At 36.9% G+C, this 12,266-nt stretch overlaps 1 protein-coding gene across 5 annotated transcripts in view; it reads left to right on the top strand.

Moving 5' to 3' along the window:
• Positions 1 to 12,266, top strand: part of COL12A1 (collagen type XII alpha 1 chain) — a 117,077-nt gene that overhangs the window by 81,141 nt on the left and 23,670 nt on the right. For all 5 annotated transcript variants that reach the window (XM_058734492.1, XM_058734493.1, XM_058734491.1 and 2 more), the window contains 9 exons: positions 413 to 487; positions 2,324 to 2,463; positions 3,791 to 3,914; positions 4,089 to 4,232; positions 5,943 to 6,107; positions 7,437 to 7,475; positions 7,572 to 7,710; positions 9,800 to 9,942; positions 10,256 to 10,365. In XM_058734492.1, the coding sequence (XP_058590475.1) occupies positions 413 to 487; positions 2,324 to 2,463; positions 3,791 to 3,914; positions 4,089 to 4,232; positions 5,943 to 6,107; positions 7,437 to 7,475; positions 7,572 to 7,710; positions 9,800 to 9,942; positions 10,256 to 10,365 (1,079 nt within the window). The remainder of the gene's footprint in view (positions 1 to 412; positions 488 to 2,323; positions 2,464 to 3,790; positions 3,915 to 4,088; positions 4,233 to 5,942; positions 6,108 to 7,436; positions 7,476 to 7,571; positions 7,711 to 9,799; positions 9,943 to 10,255; positions 10,366 to 12,266) is intronic.

Genomic DNA, 12,266 nt, shown 5'->3' with positions numbered 1-12,266 from the left:
GATTAATGAAGAAGGAATCTGTGGCTGGTTCAGGACTTTTATCTACAGCAAATCCATGTTGTCCCTGTTACAGAGTTGGTGTTATTTTAAGGGAAGGGCTACAGGAGGGAGATACAGCTTTTGCTGGCAGTGAGAAGGTGAATATGCACTCGTATTAGTGACCTTTACTCATTTGACCCTATTTGAAGGCCTTTCATCCACCCTTTGAATTGTCGTTTTGCTTTCTGCAGCTGTTGTCAATGTTTGAATGACTACCAATGATATCAAATTTGGATACAATAGAATTTCCAGTATGTCAGTGCCAATGAGACTTGATTTGTTATCTAGGACTTAAATTGCTCTTAACATGCACTTCCTGTGATATGAAATTTGCACAGGTTATATTCTTCTAATTATTATTTTTTAATTCCAGCTGTGAAGCCAACAGAAGCCCCTACGGAGCCTCCCACACCTCCTCCCCCTCCCACAATTCCACCAGCCCGGGAAGGTAAGTACAGCATGTCAGGCAGTACATTCAGCTGGTAGGGATTTATAGCCTTCTTATTTATGTAGCCTAGACGCGACTTCCGACTGATATAGGCTATTTCTGATTTATCATCTTTGCTGAACAGTTTTTAGATGAAAAAAATAAAAAGATTACCAGTAATTGTTCTTCTCCCGCTCAGGCAGGAGTGTGAATGAACTCAGCCATAAGCTATAGTTCTTCAGTTGGAACTCTCTTTCCTCAGTTTTGCAGATTAATGTCTAGTGATACTTTGCATTGTCCATAGTCCCATGGTGGGCATTTCTTTTTCCTGGATGCTGACATCAATAGGCATCGTGAACCTTTTTGGCTGTATCTTCAACCTACACCTGGGGCCTTCGGCTTTGGAATTCCTGGCTTCTGCCCTGGATTGCACAAAGTTAAAAAATGTTCATTCAATGCAGTTTTGAGACATAATTGTCACTTGCAGGGAACTGGCAAAAAGACATAGCGAGCTAACAGAACTAGTCTCTCAGTACTTTGGGGCACTTCTCAGTGTTTTATCAGATCAAGTTTAAGTTAATTAACTACTGCTTTATTCTTTCCCCACGTTTCTGTTTCTGGCACTTAACTGAAAGAATTTCAGATTTTATAAGTATTTTTCTTTTGTCTTAGAGGGCTCTAGAATGCTACAACTTTATTAAACCTACTAAATAAATAAAATAAAAAAAATTAAAAATGTATTCTTATATGATAAAATAATACTATATAGGGTAAATTGTATTATAGGGTAAAATAATAATGGGTTTCTTTAGACTGTTGAAAGAAATTCAGTAAAAAACCTTGTCCTAAAATATATTAAATTTTTCTTAATAGACTTTTTTTTTTTTTTTTGAGAGAAAGTATGAGCAGGGAAGGGGCAGAAGGAGAGCGAGAGAGAATCCCAAAAAGGCTCCACGCTAAGCATGGAGCGCAACACAGGGCCAGATCCTATGACTGTGAGATCATGACCTGAGCTGAAATCAAGAGTTGGAGGCTCAATGGACTGAGCCACTCAGGTGCCCTAGACTTTACTTTTTAAAGCAGTCTTAGCAAAATTGAGCTGAAAGTACATAGAGTTCCCACATACAACCTGCCCCTCTCACACATAACCTCCCTTAGTATCAACACTGAACACCAGAGTGGTGCATTTGTTACCATCGGTCTACACTGACACATCATTTTCATCCATAGTCCACAGTTTATGTGAGGTTCATTCTTGGTGCTGTATATTCTACATGTTTTTATATACTAAAATTTTAATTTTTTTAACCCTCCAGGTCTGAAAATTCAAATTAAAGATAATTTATTCCTTCCCTTCCCTTACTCTGTATGATTCTAATGGCCTAATTTAAAATGAAAAGACACCTAATTTGCACCAAATCTTTGACAATTATATACAAAACCTCCAGACCTACTGATGGGTATTCTTAAATTCTAGACATTGTTGCTTTTCATTTTATTTCCTCCTTATCTATTGTTTGAAACCACTTGAGAAGTTCCACAAGGAAAGAGCATATATTTGCATAATGGATCTAAGCAGATGGAGTAATTCCAGACCAGAAATTAAGGGACAATTAGACTAGTGCTTCTCAAACTTTATTGTGCATGTGAATCGTCAGGGTACCTTGTCATTGCTAATCTGATTCAGGAGGTCTTGGGTAGGGCCCAGATTCTGCATTTCTAAGAAGCTCCCAGGAATTGCTGCTGCTGCTGAAGACTACTTTGGGTAGGGGGTGTTGGGCTACACTTCTCAGCTTTGTAACTTCATTTGAGTAAAAGAATTCATGAGAATTGGGGTTTCTCTGTTTTTCCCCCCAGTGTGCAAAGGGGCCAAGGCAGATATTGTATTCTTGACTGATGCCTCCTGGAGTATCGGGGATGATAATTTTAACAAAGTTGTAAAATTCATCTTCAATACTGTGGGAGCCTTTGATGAAATCAGTCCTGCTGGAATTCAGGTGGGTGCTGTTTCATAGTGGCTATTCATTTGTAAGGTCTTGCTATTTCCTTTGAATTTCTCTTTTTAAGTAGAAAGGCTTTTCTGTATAAACTATGTTTTGACTTTTGTTATTTACTATTTTTCTTTACACATGTATTTTTGGGAAGGAGTTGGATATAAATGACAAATAGAAAAATAAATCCTTCCGTAGATATTCTCTTGGCTAGATGATACTGCTTTTGGAGAATTTAGGGCATTCTGACTCTGACTTCCTGCTTCAGACTTCCGACAATGATACATTTCCATAAAAGGTCATCTAATGTTCTGGAAATTAAGTGCATTGTGATTGTCAATCCCTATTAAGATAGAGGACACAGTGATGAGCAGTGACTGGCGTGGGTGTGTGGCGTTTCATACTTCATCACTGTGGCATCTTTGATTATAAAAATAAGAGATTTTGACATAAGCCACACATAAGTTCATAAACAAATCATGTATTCTTTTATGGAATATACTGAATTTAAAATCCCCAAATAATCCTGTGAACATTTTTGCAACCCAAGAAGAGTAAAAAATTCAAGCTAGTTATAGTCTTAAATTAATGTTTTAGCAATTAAGCCATTTTTTTCATCCATTCAGACACTGAGATTTCTAATAAAAAGTAAAAAATAACTACTGTGTCATCTACTTTATATACGTGATTATCAGTCCTTAACATGACTCTGGAAAGTAAGGATAGTTATCTCCATTTTACTGATATGGAAACGAAAGCCCAGAGAGGTGCAGAACTTCCCCTATGTCACACAGCTACTAAGAGGCAGAGCTAGGATTTGAGCCCATTGAATTCTGACTACAAAGCCTGTACTCTGTCAAGTAAATTACACTAAGTTTGTGGTGAGTGCTGATTATTAGCACACATGCAACATTTTAATCTTACGATGAAGAATGAATGCAGTTAGTGAGAAAAAGCAGTTGGCTAAGGACCAAATTGCTTAGCCAACATTTGAGTTCAAGATGGTGTGTTCTCATTTCTAATCCTGGGACCTCACTCTTCCCTAGCCTTGCCCATCTCTTCCTACATCCTAGAGAAAGGATGTGAATACTATATGAATACAGCCTATTTACAATGTTAATATCAATTATTGGTGGTTTCGTTGAAGATTAGAAATTAGTAAATTTAATGAGACAATAGTAGTCAGTGTTATAGTATTAGCTATAAAGAGCTTATAATAGTCTGTCAAATCTAGGATATTTATTTTCCCCATTCAACAGCAGGAGGAGCCACTGGAAAATTGAACTATAGAATGAGGTGCCTTAACCTCACCACCAACTACATTCCCTTTCAGGTCTCATTTGTGCAGTACAGTGACGAGGTCAAGTCTGAGTTCAAGTTGAACACGTACAATGACAAGGCCCAAGCCCTTGGGGCCCTCCAGAATATTAGGTACAGAGGAGGAAACACAAGAACAGGTACAGTTAATCAACTGTGAACGTGGACCTTCACGCTCCAAAGCAGTTGGAGTGGTAGAACTGAGTGTACTACCACATTCTGATATTCAGATTCTTCTCAGTTGAGTGTGTCTATTGGCATTTGGATAGTTTTCGCTGAGGTGACAGTACAATGTTCCCTGCAACACTCTATAGGCAAAGCTCTCACGTTTATCAAGGAGAAGGTCTTGACCTGGGAGAGCGGCATGAGGAAGAATGTCCCCAAGGTGCTGGTTGTGGTCACAGATGGTCGGTCACAGGATGAGGTCAAGAAGGCAGCTTTGGTCATCCAGCAGTCAGGTAAGCACAGGCATGAATTTGATGTCCAGTGAGCGCACTCATTATCTTAACAGTTTTACATGTTTCCGGGAATGATTGCAAAAGATGAAACTGCTGATTTTACTTTATTTTTCCTGTTTTACTCTGGAGTCCATACCCTTGAAATGTTAGTTTATATTTAATTTGTGGATGGTTTAGTAAGTGCTCAGAAATGACATGGTGTGTATATATATATATCTTTGTGTAAGATGTGACTCGGGGTATGTAAAAGAGCAAACCTAATTTCCCCATCATGGCTAGAAGGCTACAGAATGCAGTAATGGTATGGTCCCAGAGCAGACTTCCTACCACAGCAGAAGTGAATTTTGATGCCGGTTCCCTGTGCCAGGAGAAACATAGGGAAGCCTTTAGCTTTAGCACATCCTTGCAGATACAAACCCAACGCAGATTGCTGAAGGGAGGAAGAGGAAGATATCTTTGAAGTGGACCTTGACAATCAAATATCCTGAGAGCCTCCTGGCAACACGGATTTGGATTCATTATTTAGGATTACTAGAGATGAAATTAGGTCTCACCAGCACTTGCGTTAATGCCCTCTACACCCCCAAATCCCAACTCCCAGGTAGAGTCCAAGGTTAACATATTTTAGAGAGAATTCTACTTTGTGTATGATTGACTGTAGTAAATTTAGAAAGTACTTTGTTATATGGAATTTTTCATCGACACATACATAATTCTTTGGCTAAAATCATGAGTCATGATTAGTACTAAGTCATACTGTCTTCTTTCAATACAGATTGTTCTTTGTACTGACTTTTCTTTTTAAATAAGTTATTGCCTTTATTTTTTTAAGCTTATTTATTTGAGAGAGAGCAAGCGAGCGTGGGGGAGGAGCAGAGAGAGAGGGAGAGACAGAATCCCAAGCAGGTTCCACACTGTCAGTGCAGAGCCTGACATAGGACTCAAACCCACAACTGTGAGATTATGACCTGAGCCTAAATAAAGAGTCGAACGCTTAACTGACTAAGCCACCCACTCATTGCATGAGTGCAATGTCATGCACTTTGAACAGATATCTACATATTTTGGGCTTTTGGTTGATTTAAGTTTGGGGTGATGCATGCTTGCTCAAGTTACCTTATTTATATCTCATTAGAGAACTAATTTCTTATATAGTCTACTTTTTTCTACTTTCAAACTAAGCTTTTGGAGTGAAGTCTTTGTTTATGTGTGTTATCCTAAATAAATGAAAGTTTATTTCCACTGGGAATTATAGATTCCATTTCAAGAGTGGCCAAAGTGCTGCCTTTGAGCCTGAGTTGTTGAGAAAATCAGTTTCAAGAACTCAAAGTTTAAAATGAGCCCATTCTTGGTTTCTGAATTACGTAAGCTTAAAGTGTTAATGGTGCCTAAGAGAGCTGTCGAATGCATGGGTCTGTTAGGACTATGGATCTCTGGAAGGAAATGTGCACCACATCAAGTCTTTCTGCTGTTAAGATGTGCGCCTTTTAATTGTTAGGATTTTATTTTAGGAAACCCAAATAATTGAGTTTTCTAAGCCAGAAAACAGGAAGGCCTGGAAAAGTCCAAGAGAGTTTATGTCCATTAAAAGGACTTACTGCATATACTGAGAAAAATGCAGTGTCATTTCTGAAAAGGTTTTATTTTGAACTGCTGAATAAAGTATGGAAAAGGGGACATGTAATTCACTCCATAAACACTGCTCTGCAGGGTTCAGTGTCTTTGTAGTCGGTGTGGCTGACGTTGACTACAATGAGCTCGCTAACATTGCCAGCAAACCGAGTGAACGGCACGTGTTCATTGTGGATGACTTTGAATCTTTTGAGAAGATTGAGGACAACCTTATCACGTTTGTCTGTGAGACTGCCACTTCAAGTAAGTCATGGTCCAGATGGATCCACAATCTCACCTGTTTTGGAAGAAAACAACTTAGTAGACAATGGCCTGTCCTGTATGGGATCAGGTCCGTGAGTAAATAGATTCGGGGAAATCACTTGGGAACCTGATGAATCATTGTTCCTATTGAGATCATGCTAAATGTGTGTTTGTCAGAGGTCCGCTTTTAGCCTTGAGGATGTAATATTCCTTGTATGGAAATGAAGTGTTTTAACATATCCTTTTCCCACCGTCCCAATGCTGTGACGTTTGAGTAAATTAATCTTCAGCTTAGAAATGCATTTATAGAAACATTTCTGTGAGATGAAGGTTTTCCCTATTAGTAATCAATTGGTATTTGTTCTGTCAACATCCGTGCTTCAAGGGAGCAAGGAAAACACTGACTTTTGCGTGTGCACTCCATAGAAATTCACTTGGTCCTCTTTTGGTTTTTTGGGTGTAGATTTTTCTTGTTTTTGCCAAGACTTCAATGAACTTGGAGCTTTTCAAATACAGCGAAGGACCAAAGATCAATTATTTAAGTCAATTTCTCCTCTTTCCCACCTGTAAGCACCGATTCTTGGGGTGTTATGGAGACACTTATGTGGCTAGTATTAGACCCCTGGTCCTAGGGAGGGCTACGCTTCACAGGTGTTATATCTTGCCTTCTCACACATTACTAAAAACTCAGAGATGTGCTTAGAGGTGGCAGCAGTGAACAATAATCTGGGGTTTACTCTCAGAACTCATGCCAAAGCTCAGAATGGAATTGTGCAGGGGAGGGGGGTAGTGGGTCTGGAGGTACCATTGCCTCCCTTGCGGTTCTGGGGTCCTGAAAGCCACCCTCTAGGATCCCTGGCTCTGGGGGCCCGGGGTGAAAACTGTCACACGCTTGTCACCGCTGTGTGACGTCCAATAGCTGACATGGGGCTTGGGGGGTGGGAGGGGTTGGCAGACAGCTGAATAGGGACAAACTTCTGCCTTTGCTTAAATCTAAAATCCACGGGGAGAAGAGTTCTTTAATCTATTGAAAAACATCTGAAAATTTCCCCCTTCAATTCTGTTTTTGCTATTTGTAAGAATACTGTAAAATTCCCACTAGGACTGGAGGATTTTCAGAAAACATTGATTATACCAGTTAGCACTATAATTTCTCCTACACAAAGGAAGTCTACAAGAAATCACTTATAAAGGGCTAGATGGATGTTATTTTTGTAAATGAACGAACACTCCCATGACTTGGTATATGTACATAGCTGCTTCGTGCGCGTGTATAATGTTTGTGTATCATGTGGCTGAATCGAACTCAGAGAACACTGTATGTTGCAGGTTGTCCTCTCATTTATTTGGACGGCTACACCTCACCCGGTAAGCATTTATACCTTTGGACTAACTTATTTCCAGATTTAAGCAACAAAATAATTAAAAGGACCTAATTTTGATCTTTTCTTTTCTGGTGTAAAGGTTTTAAGATGCTTGAAGCATACAACCTGACAGAAAAGAATTTTGCTTCCGTACCAGGAGTCTCTTTGGAGTCTGGTTCTTTCCCCAGCTACTCAGCATACAAACTTCAGAAGAATGCGTTTGTGAATCAGCCTACAGCGTAAGTGTGACGAGGAGTTTCTTTCTCTTATCATGAGCCTGACACTTTTTTGCAGTTCTTAGAATTTTTGCTGACTTCTTAAAATCTAGAAACTTTAGAATTGTCAGAAGTCTCTCATGGATGACTTAGCTTAGTTTCCTTAAATACAGTCGGTTTAAGTGTCTTCCCCATCGGGTCACACAGGAGACTAAGACTCCAGCCTTACTATTCTCAGACCCAAGAATCTCATCCTGGTTCTGAAATATTATGGATAATGGACCTTTTAGGATTTAAGGCTAGGATTGTAGATTTAACGCTTCTTCTAAGCGAGGCTGTTTAAGCAGGAAGGCAACTAATTATTTTGAACATTTCTTCCTGTGGTGCAGAGGGACTGAATGGAATAAATGCCGAATGAGAGCCGGCATTCTTTTTAATGTTTCAGATCTCCAGAAGATGAAGTATTGTGGCACTTTTGCTTGTCCAAGATCAGACAGGCAGCGGTTAGTTTTTATTGGCCAATGCTCTGGCAATCTGTTGGGTAGCTCTAGCTGTTGTTATTTTACTTCATGAAAGTTTGCACCTGGGAATCATAACTAAAATATGTATTTTTTATTCATTAGAATTAAAACACTTTAATATGTGTTTGGCAGCTTATGGGAAGAAAAGAACAAGAAGAAATAAAGCCTTTAGAAACTTAGGACAGGGTCAGAAAATGATGTCTGAAATTTGAAATGCTCTGGGAAAGCTGATGGAAAATTCAGAATAAAATCAAAGCTAATTTCTTTGAAGAAAGCACAGATCATATTGTTGTAGTCTGACCACACTGTAAGTTCCTAACTCTTTTATGGTTAACCATGATGGTTCACAGTTTTAGGTTTGTCAGTGAATCTTAATACCCGGTGTTTAACTTCAGTCACCACAAGGTATGATTCCTACATTTAATTTGTGACAGCCTACTGTGTTCTCAAGAGTCAGAACTGTGGCTGAAAGACAGAAGCATGAATGCAATTACACTTTTTTCATAAGCACTCATTAACTAATGGAGAAACATGCACCGGGTGAGAGATGAATTAATATGGAGAAGATATTATTTTTAACATGGAATATTATGAAGATAGCAGGTTTTTGCACATATGAAAGGCATCATGTCAGCATGCTGAGAACATACGTTTTAAGAAGCAGGGCGGCATTGTGTTCCAGAAGTACCAGTGGTGTGGTACTAGGACATGAAACCTTCAGAGACGTTCTGTGCCCTCTGTCAAAATTTGTGGAGGAACAGCTTCTTTTCTGTCCGAGAGTTGATAATTAAAGCCTTTTCGCTACCTTCAGGAAGAAAGTATTATTAAATGGTCTCACACAGAAAACCATCAATCCTGCTTCAGAGATTCCCCCGGAACAATGACTGACTCAACTCTGGAAGAGCACATGGGACCACATTTTTTGTCTAATGGCTTTAGAGCCAAGAAGCATTTCCTTTTAATTGGATCACATCCTTTATCATCACTAAACGTTTGCACATGTACATGGGCTTAACGTTTATTACTGGTTTTATTTTTGGGAACATGTGAGCTTCTGGAGATTATGTGATTTATTTGATTTCAAGGGAGGAATTTGGAAGTGTAAAAACTATCAGAAATAGGCAAGGAGAAATTAAAACCTTAAGCTGTATTACTCATGATCTCATTCCCCTGACATTGGAAATTAAGCATATTTAGTAAGATTCATTTTCTTAAAATTACATCCATAGATACAGTGTCTATCACTCTAAAATCATTATGTAATTTTATAATCATATTTGTGTCTAGAAACAATTAACAGTAGGATATTAACAGTTATTAACGGTAGGATAAAAGACCATTGGGCAATTTCCCAGACTTTTGCAAATTTAGCCGATTGTAAATAATCTATTCACTACTTACATAATAGATCTTTAGTGTTTGCTCTTTTGATGTGTTTCCTAAATTTTTCCTTTTCTAATATGTAGCCAGATTATTATGACTAGCTTCTAATACTGCTGGTAATGAGTTTATTGTACAAAGATTTAAAATATTCTCTATTTCTGGTGAGAAATCTTTGTTAATTAACTAATCAGTTATGTTTTATCCAACAGAGATCTACACCCAAATGGACTTCCTTCTTCATATACAATTATACTATTGTTCAGACTTCTCCCAGAAACTCCCAGTGACCCTTTTGCAATTTGGCAAATCACAGATAGAGATTATAAACCACAAGTTGGAGTAATTGCAGATCGTAAGGATTTTTATCTTATTTTAAGGCACATGCATACTACTTTTGATTATGAATTCTCTTTCCTTTTCTTTAAAAACCTACGGAATATATATAATTACTTGATACATGATTTTATGTTTAAAAATACAACGTATTGATAAATATTCTAATTTTATTTAATCTCAACTGAAATTATTGAATATTTTAGAAATCTCTCCAACAAGAATCATTAGTTAATATTTTAACTAATGTTAAATTAGTTAATATTAGTTAATATTTTCCACATAAAGTATACCATGCATGTGATTTAATAACAATTATGTGTTGGTTACAGCTTCTAGCAAGACATTATCCTTCTTTAACAAGGATGCAAGAGGTGAAGTGCAAACTGTTATATTTGACACAGATGAGGTGAAGACATTATTTTATGGCAGTTTTCACAAGGTAAAAACATAAAATATCTGATTATTTATAGAAAAAGGATATGATTTAAAAATTCAAACTAATTTATTATTTATTAAAAGGTCATGTTAAATTGCTAGAAGCATAGCTATGTCTTTTAAAACCAAAATCTTCTTTTAAAGAATTTGATTAATTTGAGAATATTTAAAATAAAACAGTAAGGGGCACCTGGGTGGTTCAGTCAGTTAAGCGCCCGACTTTGGCTCAGGTCATGATCTCATTGGGCTCTGTGCTGACAGCTCAGAGCCTGGAGACTGCTTCAGATGCTGTGTTTCCCTCTCTGCCCCTCCCCTGCTCACACTCTGTCTCTCTGTCTCTCAAAAATGAATAAATATTTAAAAAATTTTAAATAAAACAGTAATTCTACTAACAAGGAGATAATTACTACTAACATGCTGATATGTTTTCAATGCTAATATCTTCAAAATTTGAATCATGTAGTAGGTATAGTTTTGTATGCCTATTTTTTCTACCTACCATTTTATTGTGAACCTGTATGTCATCTCATTTCAAAAGCTTAATTTTTGTGGATAGTATTTTAATTGATAAAAATAATTCTTTTATAGAGCCCAGTAAGCTGCTTCTGCTTGTTTACCAAAGAGTTACAAGCATGCTAGTCCGAAAGTTATGATTATTTACTAAAGTAATTAATATATTTATGAGAAATATTTATCTTACATGAACACATTATGAATTCTCTAAAAAATATTATTAAAAGTTCTAAGATGCATTCTTAGGGGATTGTCTATTCTTGTTGATCTTCATTAAAATTTTTTGTATGTCAACATTAGAGGATAATACGCAAGTTCTATCAAATTTCTAAAGGACGATTAATTGACAAATAAGTACTACAGTTGGGAGCATTAGAAATGAAAAGAGCCATCTAGGTTAGAGTGGGCTTTTTAATGGTATTCCGTCATTCATTGGATTGAGTTAATAGGAGGAATAGCACTTGTGCAACAGTAAGGCACTCAGAAAATTAGTTCTCGTGCATAGGAGACAAATATTTCCAGTTCAGTCTGATTCTCAAGTAAAAATTGAACTTTCCCGTACTTGAGTAGTTTAGCTAGATTTTTTGCAAATTCTCTTCCTGAGAGTCTTGGTTTCTTTCCAGAATGTTTTTTCTTATTGATGAATCATTCTTGCAAAGGATAGCAAGGGACTCTCCTCATGAAGCTCAAAGTCACTTCAATGTACACATTGATGAGAAGCAAAACAACAATGAAGGAAAAACAAAGATCTCTGAGTATAATGGCATATCTACTGCCATTATGAAGTACAGTAAAATAAATGCCTCACTGGGAAAGAAAATTCTAGCTTGACAAATATTATTAGCTTCAACTGCTCCTTATCTGATAATAGATGTTGAATTTGGCCAAGTTCTTATGAACTTTTTTGGCTCATTAATACACCTATTAAACTTACATTTCAGTAGTTGCTAAAAAGAACTATTTTATTTTTCCTTCCATACCACTGAAGATATTAGAAATTTATGAACCAACTGATAACCACTTAAACACTATTATGTTTAAATTTCCAACCCTCATCAAATACTTCATTCTACTTAAAAAAAAAAAAGCAGTATTTTGTGCAGAGGTCTATAATGACAGTCATTAATTACAAATCAAGATAATTTTTTTGACATTTCTTTCTTTGCTTGCTTTTATGGAGAGGCATTTGTGTTCTTAGTTTTTATGTAATGCCTCTTCTTTATTGGAATAATTTTGTTACAAATTAAAAGTTTTGATTTTGAAATAATTTTGGGGGTACTATGGTTTTTTCAAAATATTTTGTGAATTTTTGCCTCTGAGATTGTTCATAGAAGAGCCAAAAATAAGTTTTAGTTCTTATTAGATAATAAATATCTTGGGAATGCTTATATG

The sequence above is a fragment of the Neofelis nebulosa genome, chromosome 6, assembly GCF_028018385.1.
Source record: "Neofelis nebulosa isolate mNeoNeb1 chromosome 6, mNeoNeb1.pri, whole genome shotgun sequence".
Taxonomy (NCBI): Eukaryota; Metazoa; Chordata; class Mammalia; order Carnivora; family Felidae; genus Neofelis; species Neofelis nebulosa.
Note: the sequence above shows the minus strand (reverse complement) of the source record. Positions and strands in the feature narration are given on the sequence as shown.